Source organism: Micromesistius poutassou (genome assembly GCF_964030765.1).
Source record: "Micromesistius poutassou genome assembly, chromosome: 7".
NCBI classification, from domain to species: Eukaryota; Metazoa; Chordata; class Actinopteri; order Gadiformes; family Gadidae; genus Micromesistius; species Micromesistius poutassou.
This window is the reverse complement of record NC_140277.1, coordinates 17,451,837-17,469,489: the sequence shown is the minus strand read 5'-3', so window position 1 is coordinate 17,469,489 and position 17,653 is coordinate 17,451,837. Positions and strand designations below refer to the sequence as shown.

General features: G+C 42.5%; 1 protein-coding gene across 1 annotated transcript; it reads right to left on the bottom strand.

Moving 5' to 3' along the window:
• Positions 1–67: 67 nt before the first annotated feature.
• On the bottom strand, positions 68–17,556 carry ctu2 (cytosolic thiouridylase subunit 2 homolog (S. pombe)). The gene is made up of 16 exons (XM_084470292.1): positions 17,401–17,556; positions 17,105–17,179; positions 14,795–14,873; positions 11,919–11,978; positions 11,692–11,752; positions 11,480–11,589; positions 8,085–8,344; positions 6,183–6,318; positions 5,896–6,027; positions 5,547–5,638; positions 4,564–4,661; positions 2,826–2,897; positions 2,566–2,665; positions 2,293–2,359; positions 2,139–2,197; positions 68–303 (listed from the first exon to the last, which is right to left on the bottom strand). Exons 1-16 carry the CDS (start codon positions 17,454–17,456, stop codon positions 225–227), a joined length of 1,536 nt encoding a protein of 511 aa, XP_084326418.1. The 5' UTR covers positions 17,457–17,556; the 3' UTR covers positions 68–224.
• Positions 17,557–17,653: the final 97 nt, after the last annotated feature.

Genomic DNA, 17,653 nt, shown 5'->3' with positions numbered 1-17,653 from the left:
ATCATTTTTAGATTATACGTGTTTTAATGCCTTTAGACACAATAGTGAGTGAAAATATAAGCTTTATTGTTTGCAAAGAAACAAAAATCGATACAAGCCTTAATCTTAATAGGATGGCAATACATAGGGAGATCAGTCATTTCAAAATGTATACTGAATGACAATTTAGAAGTGACAAAAACATTTTGTTTTGTGGCTTGTTCACATGTATGCCACTCCAGGGATTAAGACTCTGCTTTGATGCTTGGGGAGTCGCCGTCTTCAGTCAGCAGGAACTCGCTGATCTCCTGTCTAATCTGAGATCTACAAAAGGAAAAAACGAAAGCAACAGAGAGATAAGAAACGTACAAAACAGTATTACAAACATACACAGAAATTAACATACTTGCAGTCACAGAAGCATCACGTACGGGGAACAACTCATTGTAGGTAGTAGGGATGTTAACGGTGACCAGTGTAACGGTAAACCCTGATAATGTTGACAATAATAATTACTGTTTTCATTTAAATAAAATTATTATCTCTGTAGTTTACCGCGCCCGCGCTGTGGAAGTGTTTAATCCTTCCCAGCGCTCCATCCGAGTCTCCTGAAGTTGCCGCGCAAGCGCACTGTGTAGCCTACAACATAATTATTTACGTTTAAAATTTCTTGAATTTGGAATCATTGGCGGAAGGAGGAGACGACAGCGCTCAGCACATCCATCAGCCCTCTAAGAGGACTAAGTCTGAAGTGTGGGCATATTTTGGGTATTATAAGAATGCCGAGGGACAGTTATCCTGTCTGTCAGAACGTGCAGGAAAAAAGTTTATGCTAAAGGCAGCAATACAACAAATCTCATGACTCGTCTCTGTGACCATCACCCACAACTGTATAGCCAATGCAAGGTAAGTTAATGTTACCGTTTTAACTGAAACGCACGGTGTGGGGACTTTGGGTTGAGGGAGAATGCAATGATCCGTCTGTCTAACTTATTAACTTCAGTCAATAATGTGAACAGAAGCCTAAGTGCAGCGCCCCCGCCAGCGTATGTATTAAGAAGGCATCTTAGCAAGCACCTAATATTCTAAGATAAACAGCTAAACTTTCATTCACGATTCTTCGGCTACATTTGCCATGTCAACGGCGTCATGCTTTTTGTTTTAGGAGATTACATACTCATACTCTGAGAATTGGTTCATGCCACCAAGCTAATGCAGTGTTTCCCACACATAGACTTTACTCTTAATAAATTTGTGGTAATTTGTCCATTCATATTTTTTCATATTTCAGAAGCCAGACGTGATCAATAGTTTCACATACATTGCCTATTTTTTGTATTATTTAGAAACGGTAAAATCGTATTTCATTGTAGAGCTGTGCGACCTCATTCATTAATAGACTAAATCCAGAGTTCACAGATCAGTGTTAGGCCTACCCAAAAAACTAATGGATGAATGTAATACACAGTCTAAACCTCAATGAGGAGTCGTGTTCTTGTTTTGTGGGCGCTTATTTGTGTGAAAAAAGTCTGATCGTTTCCACCAATTAACAAATATGGAAACTCACTTTGATCTGTATTATAAACAGTACATGTGCATTAGACCCAAACTAGAGTTCCATTGGCAAGGCAGTTTTTTTACAATGCTTTTTACTGTTACTGTCAATTGCATTTTAGTTGGGTGAGTGGTCAGGTAAGGGAACTTTGGTCAATATTTTTACCCAACAGAGGAATTACAAAGAGTGGCTCTATAGCGAGGAGTGCCCATTTCCTGGGCAGGTATACACCGCTACACACACACACACTCATACTGGTGATCAAGTCCTTAGTGGCCCATGTCAAAGCACTGTAATGCACACAGACAGTGAATATGTCTTGAATATATAACTGACTCATCTAATCATGATAAGTAAGCAGGTTAACATTAGGTTACTTGCAGCAATTTCATTAGAATGAAATAACATAAGGTGAATAAACGTGACTAAATTAACATGAAAATAACTCCAATACATTAACTTGGTGGCAACAACCATGATCCCACTTCACAACGTCATGAAACCTCGTATTTGGTAATGGTTTTGATTGAGAGACCCCTAACGGTCAGTTAAGTACGATCAAGAAGGATCTTACAACCCCTCAAGGAATAAAAATCGTTCTCACCTTCTATTCCTCCTCTGGGCTTCAGACATTATGTATTGAGGAAGAAACTCCACTGATGTCTAGGAAGAAAAAAAAAAAAATAAAATGGAAATATATGATGCGACAATAAAATCTAATTATAATAATGGATAATAGAAACATACTATTCACTCACCATGTCTTTGACAGTCTGTTGACAACTATAACACAGTAAGCTTTCAAGTTTCATAGAATCTCCACCCCTGGAACAATAAACAAATACAATGCAGACCTTATGCAGGGGAAAGAGCTTCCTGGCAGAGGAGGGAAGATGGTGGCTCATTGACACTTAATGGGCATTAGCAAACTAACTACACTGATTTTAAGTGTTGATGTCCAACAAAAAAATATATATATACAAATTTCAAAACATTTCCTAAGTACGTAAGTAAGACACAATATTTCTTACTTCTGAGAGCAGCAAACTGCCTGTGCTTCACATCGCTCTTTTCCATCTTGCTGACCACAAGGAGAGCAGCATTTTGTTTGTGGTTCGGGTCTTAGGTGAGCTGGAATTAAAACAATCAAAGTTTGTTTACACACACACACACACACTCACACACACACACACACACACACACACACACACACACACACACACACACACACACACACACATACACATACACATACACATACACATACACATACACATACACATACACATACCCTGCATCGGAGTTGTCCCCACATTGGAAAGCTGCTCAGAGATAAGTGTGGCCTGGAAAGCTGAGGTCTCTCCTACAAAGTCAAATGAAGAGACGCAATGGAAATTGCAAAAGGTTAATAATTAGGTGAATTTTGGCGGTCATTCATTCTTCATCAGCACCTTGAGGACTTAGACCAACAATGCCACGAGGAAGACAGCCTTAAGAGCTATGTGGTGGAGCGGATAAAACAGCGGTTGCTACATAATTACATGAAGCAACTCTTAACCTGCAGAAGCGGGCAAATGTACATGGCAATGTACATGCCAATGACCACGTCACTGAGGCCCGGAGCTCTCGGCCTAAGAGGTTGCCACACTCCAGGGGAGTGATACCTGATAAGGGCTCGGGGAAGTCCCGGGACTTGCAAACTAACTAAGCTAGTCCAAAGAGTTTCCTCTATTCCCAACCGTGGGTTGATCTCACAGCAACTAACAATGCTGTGAGACGTATTGTCTCATTATCGATCTCCATATGGCTGGCTGAGATGGCGGACAGATACACCTTCATTGTAGAGACCGGCCACAATTGTCAACACTCGCCAACACTAGCATGGTACAACGGCCTTGAGCCTTCGTGGAGGGTGCTCTAGTGTGGCGTGTGGTCTTAACTAATGCTGGTCACTGGCAGCTAAACTCTGGCTCCAGCCCTTTATGAGCCCCACCCAGAGCGGTCACCGCCTGGGGGTTCAGACACTGCCATCCAGCTAGGAGTCCAGATCTGCCACGGAGATGCCGTGGTCTCCCGTCCAGAAGGCTGGAGTAATGGAGAAACCACCTTCTCCCAGGCCATTTGTCGGCTACTAACGGCAGTCGGTGGTTGGCCCCCAGCCCCCTGTGGAGTAGGGGCAGGAGCGACGGGACCACCGGGGTGAAGGCATTAAGGCAGCTGCTGGGCAACGAGCCAGCGCATCGCAGTGGACTTTATGTTCCATCAGTGAGAAGTAAAGGGACCGATGCAGTGGAACAGGTCAACCCCTGCCCGGCCTATTTCCGTACCAGATCCTCACTACTACCTTTGGAATCCAGTTTGATGTGACAGGAAGTCCGCTACGCTGTTGAATAAGCCTGGAAGGTGCATTACCCTCAGAATAGGCAGATGCATAAAGGCCCATACCAGCACACGTTGTGAAACCTGCAGACTCTGCCTGGAGCTTGTGCATCTCTGATTAACCTGACGGACCACACACATCTTGTTGTCTGGCCTTATTAACACATGCTCTGGCAAAAAAATGACGACGAGGTAGCTGGACCGCCCGTTGCTCCAACACACGTACAGTATGTGCTCGGCCCCGAGCTGCTCGCCAACGTCCTCAAAGGGCCCCCCACCCGACAGGGGAGGGGACCATCGTGACAACCTGCCCACGCCAAGGGGCTAAGACCAAGCACATCTTTACCAGGTCTAATGTCAAATCAATGGACTTGAAGCAGTGCCTTCATGATGATTCATACTGGATGCTACAGACCTGTCTGTACTGCAGAGCCACGCAGCCCTCACCCAGAAGGGAGGTCGTCGCATAACGCCAACTTATTTTACAAACCAGTAACCATCCAGTTCTCATTTTACACAATAGAAACAACAAATTATATAAAGAAATATAAATACAAAATTTAAACGCCTGAAGAGAAACACAGAATTGTCAAAAACAACCTTTACTGTGGGCCATTTGAGCGCTTTTCATCATCCAGTGAAGTACTCACCCAGAGCCGTATCCAAGGTGCACATACAGAGGAGGCACTTCAGGGGGGCCCTGTCCGTGTCGTCAGTGACACTGGCAGTTTGAAGCTTCTCACCCGTCCTACAGTCGAAATTCAAAAAGCATAAATAATAATCCAGGCATCTAGCAGAATAAACCGGGCAGATATTGAAGAAAATATTTAAGTGTATAATCCCAAGAAAGTAAGGATCCTGTTATCATTGCCTCATTACTGTGAATGAGTGTGTCTAATGAGCCATGTTTTAATGAAATGCGCCACACACCATGGCCTAAGAGTCCTAGAAGCTTAACCCTCTCTCGGACGTGGACATCCAAATCATCCGCTGCCCAGCCGAGCTGCCCACATCGCCCCACTCACCGTGGAGTTCAACTATTTGTTAGAGAAGCTTAACCTGCTCTGATGCAGGTTCTGATGCTCTGTTCCGTCCACTGCCAGGACGGAGCGCAATCATGCACGCAGAACTAGATTCCCCTCAATTCAAACCATAGCACTTTTAGACAAACTTAATCAGTCTTATTCTTATGAACCTTTCCGATCCTTCACGTTGTTTTCCTTCTACGTTTTAATAGACATCATATTGAGAAGTCATTAGAAATTCATTTGATCTATATCTACAGTATATACTTTACTTGAGATTAAAGGTTAGTATCAGGGGTTGGGTCAGCATGTGGCATAATTTCTTTGTGTTTAAACCACTGGTGTTTGAATGTAGAAGAAATGAAGGAATGACTTAAGTCGAATTGGTTCTATAAGGGATCACTACACCATACTGTAGCATTCGTATGCCGCTTCTGGCAACATCTCTTAGTGAGGATGATAAAAACATCATCAATGGACCTACATTCCCGGAGTAGCTTATGTACTTTCTTTCTCAAGCGTTTAAAGTTTACTCAACTATTACTATTTTTTACCAAAATCAAGTAAGGTTAAGGAGCTTATTCCCTGAGCTGTTCCCCCATACTTGCCTGTAAATGGTGCTGACTGTGGAAGGAAAGTCAACCTGGAGTTTCACAACAAAGCTTTCTGTAAGTCGCTGGATGCTTGACTTGTCCGCGGTCTGTAAGGAGTAAGTTACATTTATTTATACAGTACCTTTCACTGGCACAAGGCACGAGTGCTTTTCAACAATATATTAAAATAAAACAGCAAACGCAAAAACAGAAAAAACAAAGTGCTTCCCAATAGCCTGTCTAAAAAGAGGAGTATCTGTTGTTTATGTCTAGAAATGTGGACTGTGAAATGCAAAAAGAAATGCTTTCAACAAAAATGTATTTCATTCCTTGAGATAGCTTTAAATATTTTTTGCAATCTCACCTTTGTTTCTAAGCTGGGTATGAAGACATAGGGCACATTCCACATGTAGTTGTACAAAGAAATCTCTTTTGCAGTGTAGTCCCTCATCGGTTTGACTGCGACGATGTCCCCATATCTAGGATCACAGAAAGCCTGTACAACACAACAAGCCAACCGTCAAATGCATCGCCGATTTTATTTGTATTAGTTTAGCAGCGTTATAAACAGACATTCAATACAAAAAGTAGGTTGTTTGGCTAACAACTCAAAGTGGGGTGAATAATGAAGTTGGTATTTCCTCCCCTTACCGTGTCCACAGCCAGCTGTGCTCCTCGTCCGAGGGCTATGTTAGCCAAGAGTTTGACTGCCAGTCTGGTACAGTTTTCTCCCAACATCAGTTTGCTGTAACCTTCAGCACGAGCCGTTGAGACAAGCAGGTGCCGTCTAGGAAATGGATACAAGGAAGAGAAAGTACTGTTGAAGACTGCAGTCATAGTAAAAAAAAAAAAAATTATATATATATGAATAATTAATTTTTAATTAAAAAGCCACAATTTTTAATTAAAAGCCAAAAAATGATTGCCAATAAGATGGCAATTTCAGATTAACTATTCATTGAAGGATTCGGTCGTTTACCAAGACCCTCGGTAACCATCGTCTTTGTCAACGTTTTAAATCTTCAAATATTTTTGTTCAACTCATCCCCTATCGCTGTGTACTTATGTTCCAAAGTTAGGCAGTTTGTGACCTATTTAAATCCATTCCAACCAAGTGCTTAGCAGATAGAGCTATGCTTAGCATATAGTCCAGTCATTTTAGTCCAGCCAAAATGGGGGTCAACCTAGAACAAATTGCAATAGAAGCAAACTCAACTGATTTTGTATCCTCAATATTTCCTGAGTAGTGAAAAAAAACAACCAAAGTATCCCATTAGGGGAAAGGTTTGAAAAAGACCAAAATATAGCCTATTCATTATTTTGTGAATATAATGAATGTGAGTAGGGTAAAAATTACAAGTTTTTTGAAATTGTTTGTTAACATGGGCATACGTTGCATAATCAAATTACATATGTGCTCATTTGCATATATACCACAACAGATCTAAACATTGGGTATAGACAGGTTAAATTGTCTTGCAGAATCTTCTTGACATCTTACAGTACATAGAGGCAAACAAATTCATTCAAGTCATTCATTCAAGGTCCAATCAACTGTCAATCAACTGTCACTAAGCTGTCAGGTAAGAAAGATTGTTTGATCCAGCAACTTTTTATTTTACCTACCTTTTGTCTTCTGCATTCTCCTTAACCTTGTCTCCTGTTCTTCCCTCAGACTCATCCCTCAGAAACAGTCCCACGTACCTAGCCCCAAACCCCATCGCTGCATAATAATTAATAAAGGCTGGTTTAAAGTACTTCTTCCTGACTATGTATTAATGCTCACGGGTAGCCTAAATGGGTTCCATTCAGACCTTAACATTAAGTATTTTACTGTTATATGTCAACAAGATTCAACAAGACATTTTCACCTGGCTATACCCAATGTTTAGATCTGTTTCAAATTAGATCAAATTAGCACATAATTAGATTATGCACCGTTTGCCCATAGTAACAAACAATTTAAAAAAACTTGTAATACATTTTTTGTTTGTCTTGATGTAAGTAATCAACTCAATTTTCATGGTGATATCTAAAGGTTATAATGTTTACCCTATTCACGTGAGAAAAAGAATGAATAGGCATATGAATAGGCTATATTTGGGTCTTTTTCAAAACTTTCCCCTAATGGGATTCTTCTGGGCTTTGTTTTCTTCCATACTCTGGACATATTGGGGATACAAAATCAGATGAGTTTGCTTCTGTTGCAATTTGTTTGACCTCTTTTTCTCAAATGACTGGACTAATAGCTGTATCGGTGTTGAGGCCAACAGCAGTAAGCACACATGAACCACCGCGGTGTGGTAGTTTCCTCCATAGCTCTGTGTTGGACAGAACAGAGACACGGCGATGGGATCTGCACTGGTTTGGACAGAATGGATGTTAATGGTGCCCGACCGTCCCATACTGTGTGAGAGGGGAGGGGTTGAACCAAAACGATGGAGGATTTAGATAATTAGTTGACATGGATAATGTCAATTCAATTAACCTAGGGTCTTAGCAAAAAGAAATACATGAAATGGTTATTAATGGTATTAGTTGTTAAGCCGTTACCTTAATGTGTGTAGCAAGTCTTCTTTAGCTGTAAGAGTCTTCACTCTGGAAAACAACTCCTGCAGTGTTTGAGTTTGAGCCTCATCAATGAGCGGAGGACGTGCCCCATTGGTCAGGAGCTCTGACCGCTCCACCCGGGGGTCCACAGAGACCACAGGACTGCTCTGCATGAAGTGATCGACGGCCACTTTATAGCTGCCGGCTGGGTCGTCTGTTGCCAAATGCACTGGTTCCAATACTGAAGGAGGAAGGTTCAGAACCTGAAGAAGACCAGGACGTATTCCATTAGAGTAGAGAGCCAAGTGGAGCAGCAGTAAATCAAAGGATACATCATGATGGACACATTCGCTTTTTATATAGATATAAAAAAAAAAAAACATCACAAGTTACGAATGTAACTATGGTTCTGTGAATTCCTGGATGACTGCCAGTGGCAGTACACAAAGTGGATATGTCTCCTCGCGCTCCACGCAGGTCGAGACCTTGTGTAAACAAGGTCACGTGAGTGACGTGTAGGCTATATAAAATCAGACAGCCTACGGCTTCTCAGGATCTTCTCTCCCCGAAAAGATTTCCAAGTGACCGGTGTGACATCCAGGAATTCACAGAACCACAGATACATTCGTAACTTACGTTCTGTTTCATTCCTTCCTGACTGCCAGTGGCAGTACACAAAGTGGATGACTTAAACCAGCAGTGTCACAAGGAACAACACCCACCTATTGGTCAACTGTAGCAGTAGGATAGCCGACGCCAGCGTGGACCCAGAGGCCACGTTAAGGCGATAAAACCTTGAGAATGTGCAGGGTGCTGTCCAGGACTCCGCCGCACAGACCTAGACTGCGTGCTACAGAGTTTTTCCACTCTGAAATTAATCAAGAATCACCGATTGTCACAGGATAATTTGGAGGCCCTAACGCTCATGGCGACAGAGAAAGAGGTCCTTATGAACTTGGATTCGGATGACGTGATAGACAGGGTTGCGGAGACGAGCAAGCCACTATGTTTTTGTTATGGAGGCTGGCTGTGATGATCTATTCATTTTTTATGCATTGAGGTTGTGCATTGATATGTCCATGTTCTGGTGCAGTTGTTTAATGCATTTAAGTTTAAGTTCCCCATCACTGGGGCAATCAAAAGTGTGGTTATTTTCCGTGTGTGAAAAGTTGTATCTGCGAGTTGTGTGCGCGTACACGCACGCGTCGCTGGTGAGTGCAAATGCCAGGGCCGTTTTTTGATCCCAGTCCGTCACTGGCCGCAATGCTCGGACTGGGCACAGCAAATTGGCCCTCCAGCCGGGAACTGAACGGAGGAGGATGGTATGCCCCCAGTTCTATGGCCAGATTCATGGTTGGGGGATAAAACCCAGGTAGGAAGGCAATAAAGGTAGCCTCCTGGCACAATGCAGAAACTGTCATCCAGTAATGCACCCCGACTGGCCTGCCACCAATGTGGAGGTCAGTCAAGAGTGACCGATCCCTGTCAATGGCCATACCCAGAGTTGGAGGAGGCTCGGAGACGGAAGCAGCCAAGCTCCCCGGACATCAGACCAAAGGCCTGAAGTGTCGCATCGTTTGTTTCCCCCAGCTCTTTCCCTTCATGCTCTAGCTGCAACATTTGAGCCTGAGCGAGGAGGAGCACGGAGAGGTTGTTCCCAATACGAGCCATGCGGGCAGCAGTGTCATAAGCCTTCGAGAGCAGACTATCCGTGACCCGGCACTGTGGCCTGGGACAGCGGACATCGTCCCTCAGTGCTACATCTGGTGAGAGGACCAGCGAGGCAATACACTGGTCTACAGGGGGCACGTGAACCAGGCCATGCTCTCTTGCATTGCGCATGGAGGCCAGGCTCCTAGCATCCTTGTCCTGGTGGGCAGATGTCCTTGGATCCACCCAGCAGCGTTTCAGCTCCTCCAAAAAGGCAGGTGAGGGTGGGATATCAAAAGATGGGGCTGCAGGAGTCCGTCCAAAGAACGAGAGCCGCCTCAGAGAGGTGAGGTAGGTGGAGGCCGCACCAACGCTTTAAGTTGTTCTAGCTCAGTTCGTAGCGCCTCCATCTCCTTGCGAGAGGGACCCTTCAACTTCACCCTTTTGAGTTCTGGACTACTGCGCTCTCCATGTGGGCTGCCTCTGCGCGTCTCCCGCTGTTTGCGGGAACCAGAGCTTCTACAAACGACCCCTGGGGATGGAAGGTCATCTCAAAAAAGGAGGCCTCACCTCAGACAGGGCTTCCCTAAGGTGACCCACCCCCAGACACTTGGGGCACAATTCATGGCCATCTCAACTTGAAGCTGAGCTCCAAAAGAGGCACACGCCAACATTGTTTAAAATCAAAATAGGTGGCCAACCAGGGAATCTGGGCGAGAACTGTGACAAGGCCACAGGACGCGTCAGAAATTCTAGCAGATCAATTTCACAAACGCAACCAGACAAACAAATGCTAGCCAGTCAGGCTCCCCAGCCTGCTGTTAGCCTGCTCACCTGGTTTGCGTGTGTAGCCAGGTAATCCAAGCGAGAACTGTGGCTCGGCCACAGAACACATCCGGAACCTCCAGCAATATCTCTGCAGCTAGCCAAGAATCCTGTAGTCTCCAAGCTAGCTGCATCTAAATACTTAAGTTAGACTAGAAAAAAAACAGGCAAGAGCTGTGGGCTAACGACTGCGCACGACTGTAATATCTAGTGTTTGGAGGAATCAGCTAACACAACAAACTGTTTAAGACAGTCAGTGTAGCTGGTGAGCGAGCCAGCACAATGCAAGGACGCTCAGAAACCTCCAGACCGGAAGGAAGAGAGGTAGGATAGTTTGAACAGCCGTAGAGGGCAATAAATTGCACTCCTACAAGAGTCACAGGCAGGATGTCAAACACCAAACAGGAAAAGCGTATACCTCTCTTCGATCGCAAGCAATTAATGCTTATAAATATAGAACCGTAACCGGATCTATGGAGCTATTAACGGGCGAAAAACACCAGGTTAACAGCGAGAAGATCAAAGAGGCCGGGCGTAGGCTGTCACGTGATTAATATAGCCTACGCGTCACTCAAGTGACCTTGTTTAGATAAGGTCTCGACCTCAGGGAGCACGAGGAGACATATCCACTTTGTGTACTGCCACTGGCAGTCAGGCAGGAATGAAACAGAACTGCTCTTCTGGTGCATTCTGTAGTGCTCACTTGTAGTGGCGTACTCAACAAAAACATGATATTCATGCATTCAGAAAATTATAAATGGACTGCATTCATAGTGTTTTTCTGACATGTGCCCATTAAAAAGCAATTTACAATTTTCTCCTCACATTTTCCCATTCAGATTTGAATGGGAGATGCAAGATGATCATTGTATAAATGGTCAATATGACAAAACAAATTTAGGGGAATTTTTTGGAATACTGACCATTTCTAGTGGTATGATGTGATGAGGAAAGCCGGTCATTTTAAACAAAGAGTTGATTTGTGCCATGGTCTTCTGCCTCTCCTCTGTCGACTGGCCGAGCAGACAGCCCTCTGGGAGAGAATACACGTCCACATTTACAGAGACAGCACAATAAACTGGTACACCATTTCAGCACCATATTCAAGGACAACCAATCATTTACACCAAATTACCATCAATGTAAACAATTCCAGGCTTGAATCTCAGCTTCTTGTGAGCATTTTGACCCAGTCCCTGCGGAAATATCATTCATAAAAGGAAAACAAAACCGTCACAATTCAAAATCAATTTTCTTGATACCATTGCGTGCAATCTTATATTCAATAAGAATGAATCAACATATAACCTGAAACAAGTGTTTAATATGAATAAAAGCGGGTGAACATTCATGTGATTATACCTCCTGAACTTGGTTGAGCATCGCACAGGATGAGGAACCACCAGACACAGCCAGAAGCACCTTAGAAATGAAGGTCATGAAATGTTAAGACGTTGGAATGAAACTGCACCGCCGAAGGGTAGAATAATGACAAAGAGTAAAACATGAAAAAGTACAAAGAAGTCCCAGAGCGCTGTCCTATTGTTTATCCAATATCCATTTGTAATGCTTAAAGCTAAACTAATCCCCCTCTGAGCCAACAGTCCCAAGTCTCAGTTGATAGGAAAATACATTTGACCATGGTCAGAAGTAAATAAACTTAGTTGATTTGAGTCATGTTGTCAATTCTTCTAAAAAAATAAGTGTTATATCTCATATAGTACCAGGGAGAACCGACCTGCAACAAAAAAGACACTCCCAGAAAACATAACATCTCCTTTCCCAGTTTGCTGGTTTAGTATTTGTGCATCTCTTCAAGCTCCCCTTCAGAATGTGTACGCAATGCTTTTCTTTTGACTTGAACTTTAGTAAAAACTTTTTAGAAAAAAAAAGAACATAAAAAAGTTTGTTAAAGGGGTACTTCGGAATTTTGGACCACATTTCCAAATGAGCCAGTGTTATTTATCATTGGAGACCGTTTAACATGTTTCATTCAGTCCTTCTAGTTGCAGAAATCGCTGGTGCTAGGCTAGCGCAAGTCGATGGGAATTGCTAGCCTGCCAATAAAAACTGTTTTACCCACTCCACAGTACACCCGAGGCAAATCAATTATAACGCCAGACTATCTATGTAAATGTCTGTGTTGATAGAATAATGTTAGAAATAAAACTACCCTTGCATCGCATTGTATTTAGTTTATAATCCCTGTAGTTGGAAGCAGGCTACAGCAGTGGCGGAGTGATATCACCTGGAGTGCGCTTCTCTGTTTACCTTCTGCTGTAGTGAATTGGTTGCTACACAGGAGAAAAGTAAAATTCCGCTGCTGCTGAGAAAGTAGTCCCTCAAAATGTAATGCGATCATTGCGATACAAGGATAGTTTTATTTCTAACATTATTCTATCAACACAAACATTTACATCGACAGTCTTATAATAATTGTTAATGTTTACTACAGTCACTATAATGTTCTCTGCTACTAGCCAAGAAAAGAAAGACCAGACTAAAACTTGACATTCATGTCGGGGGCAGGTTCATTTAAGCAATAGATCACGACTGACTGTGGTAACTGTGGTTAACTGTGGTATAATGAGCACATTTCACTGACTGAAGTGATCTATTGCTTTTATAAAACGGATACGGGAGTATGGCGAAATGAAAGTCATAGACACCCTCAATTTTGAAAAAACAAGAAAGTCGGAAAAGAAATACAAACAAATACAAAAATGTAGTCCCTCCTGGCTGCCTGCAAAGTGGGCGGCGGTTGCTATGCAACACACTGTAGCGTCCTCTCCATCAATCAACATATTTTTAGGCTTCAGTGAACTTTGCTATTGCTTTTATATATAAATAAACAACAGTTCAAGTTAGGCGCGGAGTGATACGGAACTCTGTAAACTGATTGGACATCATAGCTGTTATGTATATGCTCATTATACAACAGTTAGGAACCAATCAGATCGCTTGATTTAAGCCACCCGATTTATAAATTAATTTATATTGGAAAGACCAACCTCTTATTCCGTTATTTGAATGATCTACCATTTATTCCCTTGATTCTCAGTATAGTTAAGCTTACTACTTTTTCCACTGAATTGGTGCTTCTGGCGACCCCAACATTTATTTGGGAGATGTAGTTCATAGGTGTTTTCAATTAACAGCATTGGCAACCAAAGAATGGTGACGGTACACACACAAGAACGCATACAGAATTGCATCCAGCAAACCGTCCAGGAGACAGATTCAAAAGGTTCCTCGACCAAAGACATTGTTCAATTTGATGATATGTTGAAAAATCTGTTTGAGAACGATGACTGCCACTGGTACAGAGAGTTAGGTTCAATTTTTGTTTACATCTTAAATCACCAGGACTCTGTTTTGGAGTGATTACCACCAAATTCATAATCATTTGGTAGCTGTGTAGTACTCTTGGACCTAAGCAAAATATCTGAGGAGTATTAGGTCAATATTTCAAGCCATAAAGTGAGGTAGAGCAAAGATAGAGGTTTTAGAAGAGGTAGGTTTAGGCGAAGTCCACTAGACGCAAGTCATTACATTATCAAGCAAGTTAAATAATTTGCCTGCATAGTTTAATCATTTTTAATAACGACGATTGGTTTGCAAAAAATGTGGGTAGACTGTGAATGATTGGAATATTACAATTTTAGGGTACAGCCTTACTTCTTGCCTCTATTTCAAAAGTACTTCCTCCACTACTAAAATGTATTTTGTGGGAAACCCTGAAGTGTATTACAATAATAAAAAAAGTCATCAAATTCGTTGCCATTTCTTGTCGATATATTGTTCTGAATGGAAAAGATATGTTTTGAGATAATTAATACTTTCCCTTGATCATAGCCTTCTAGTCTATATATTGCATGCGTGTAAATTCTAACGTTTGTGTGTAGGCTTATTCAGTTTGATCAAACCATTGATGGCGAGTTACCCTTGAAATAAATCCCCAAGATAATGCATCACCAGTTAAGAGTGGTTTGACATTGAATCCTACCAGACGTTTTTGATTCTTTCTTTGCTTAAGGTGACAATTATGTTGAACATTATACAAATTATAATTATTGTGATTTCCAATGTCCAACTTCAAAATATTTGTATAGATACATTTTATCCTGTATTTAAAAGCTTTAACTCACACTTAACCTAGTTTTTCCAATCTAGCCTACACATCATATTAATTATTTTGAACTACTTCAACTTCTACATAACACTCGCATGCACCTTACCTTTTCCCCAGGAAAGATGATCCTGTTCTTGCCAAGCATCGCTCTAAACTTGTGTACAAAGTGTTCCTTAAAGCAGCCCCTGAAAAAAAAAAAAATCATAACTTGTTATATGGTTATAAAAAAACTGACTAATACAATGCATTCAAATCTAATATTCATCAATGGAGCCAAGTTGTGCAGTACATAACCGGCAGTCTTAAGGCATTTTTACACTGCCAAGCCAGTACAGCCGTGGCTTGGCACAGCCTGCAATTTCACTGTCTTGCCTGTGTAAAGCCGAGGGGGTATAATCCGCCTTCGTCAAGGAGCCGGCTTTCTTGTTTCATTAGAGTAGGCGAGGCTACGCACGGAGAACAGACTCTTTAGAATAATTTGCATTCTCGGAATGTTGTCTTTTTGTTATTATTCAAGCCACTCGCATACACGAAGAGTAGACATCTCAGTGCAGGCTACTATTTACAAGTGCAAAAACGCCAACATATTCTTTATTTTGCTGACCACATGTTTTTTTATCCCGACAAAAGCCTCGTAACAAAAGTTCCTCTGCATCTTTCTCGTAGATTGCGCCATCTTTCCCCCTCTTCGTTAAATGTGACTGCATCACCTTCTCTCCCATGATGGTCAGCAGTTTTCGGATTTCACAGTTTCTCCAGTTAGAACTCCTCAAGCCGATATTACTGCGTTTTCTCTGTTATAGAGACAAAACAGCAACACCTCCACCCAAGTCCCGCCCTGGAACTGCGAAGCAGTATAATCGCATTTACATGAAAATTAACCCCACAATATGTCTAGTGTCAGAGAGGGTAAATCGGGGTGCGAAATCAAGCCAGTACATTACCTCAGTCAGTGTAAATGCACGAACCATGCTGGGAAAAAGGCGGGCATAAGACGGGTATATTTGGCAGTGTAAACACGTTTTTAAAGTGACAGAATGTGCCCTTGCGCAAGCTTCCGCACATGCAGTTGGGATCGGGCAGGAGTCAATGACTGCTTCAGCTTTTCTCCTCTATAGTGAGATTCTGTTTGTGATTATTCCCCACACTTCTTCTACAGTACTACTTGGAGAAAAGGCTGTTTTTGATGTCAAATGGGGGGGGCATTAGCTCAGGAGGTAGAGCGGGTTGGCTGGTAACCGCAAGGTTGCTGGTTCGATCCCCGGCTCCTCCTAGCTGAGTGTCGTGGTGTCCCTGAGCGAGACGCCTCACCCTAATTGCTCCTGACCCGCTGGTTGTCGCCCTGCATGGTTGACTCCGCCGTCTGTGTGTGAATGTGTGCATGAATGGGTGAATGTCAGTCAACACTGTAAAGCGCTATGGATAAAAGCGCTATATAAATGAGGACCATTTACTAACTGATTACCTGTAAGCCTGCTAGAAACCGAGTACTTTCATAGTTGGTTTTAATAAAAGCCTTTGTAATCAGCCTTGTTTTACTTTATAATGCTGGGTGCTCACAAGGGATTGATATAGCCAGACGGCACGTGAAAACTCAGATAACAGGATTAGGTTCTGTTTATGTTGTATATTTTCACAAGGTAAAATTTAGCATGCAAATATTGGATTAACGGTTAAGATCATCAAAAGCCAGAAATGTGGAGCACGTATTTGGGCAAAAAAATAGGGAGATAATACATTTTAACTGCTGTCAAGATAGCCTTTACTCGCAACTTCTTGGTAAATTTGGACTGCACGTAAAAACTTTCTATAGAACACATTTCTCCATAACTTCTGAAAATGGCTGACATATTTGAGATCAGGATCAGAAAGTTCAACAGTTCGACATTGCAAGGACTATGTCTGAACAATGCTGTGAACACCTTTTGGGGACGGCTGGTTTGCCCACAGTATATTTTAATGGGTCACAGACTGTCATTCTTTATAGTACGTATGTATATTCTTATCAGTTATTGGATTATTTTTGGCTGTCAGAAAACTTTCAAAAGTCAATTAGAATTGTATTTTCTGGGCCAGAAGCAGCGCATGAAGAGTTCATGTGAAGTTCAGAGGGGCCATTCCTATCAGTCATGTTGTGTCCCTCTGCTCCAGCTGCCTCACATTAGAACAATATAACGCCTCCTAATCACTCGTTTCCATTATAAAACCAAAAAGGCTCATGATGCTTTGGGTTTTGGGACAGTTATGGCCATCTGCCGTCTTGATCTAAACCAGTATGGCCCGCTTTATTTTAGTTTGACATGAATGATTTGGACCAAACACATACATGATAGCCGTGTGTGTGTGTGCGATTCAGTATAAAGTAAACATGATATCCATGTGTGTGTGATGCAGTATAACGTCTCATGTATCCTACCTGCAGAGGCTTTCTCCTGGCTTCAGGACCAGCGTTGCTGTGGTCTCCTTGCACTTACTACACTTTTTGGTTGCGCTGAACACACACACACACACACACACACACACACACACACACACACACACACACACACACACACACACACACACACACACACACACACACACACACACACACACACACACACACACACACACACACACACACACACACACACACACACACGCGCGCGCGCTGTCAGACAGTGATTATATTTAATAATATATATAAACTCAAATGAGAGATAATCTAGTCACCTGGCAGCCACTGGGCTCTCCATCAGACCATTGTAATCTTCGTCGACCGTGCACATGTTGACGTGGTATCAATCGGAAGGACCAAATACATTCAAAAGACAAAAACGCACGCAGTTCTCCATTCACTGAACCAGTTTCATCACTGTTTATGTGCGATTTCCTTCCTCATGTGGTTCAGTGGCTGTCTTCTTCTTCTCCTTCCCATTTAGTGGCATAGCACACAACGATCAGTCCCGCAGCTCCCCCTGCTGTG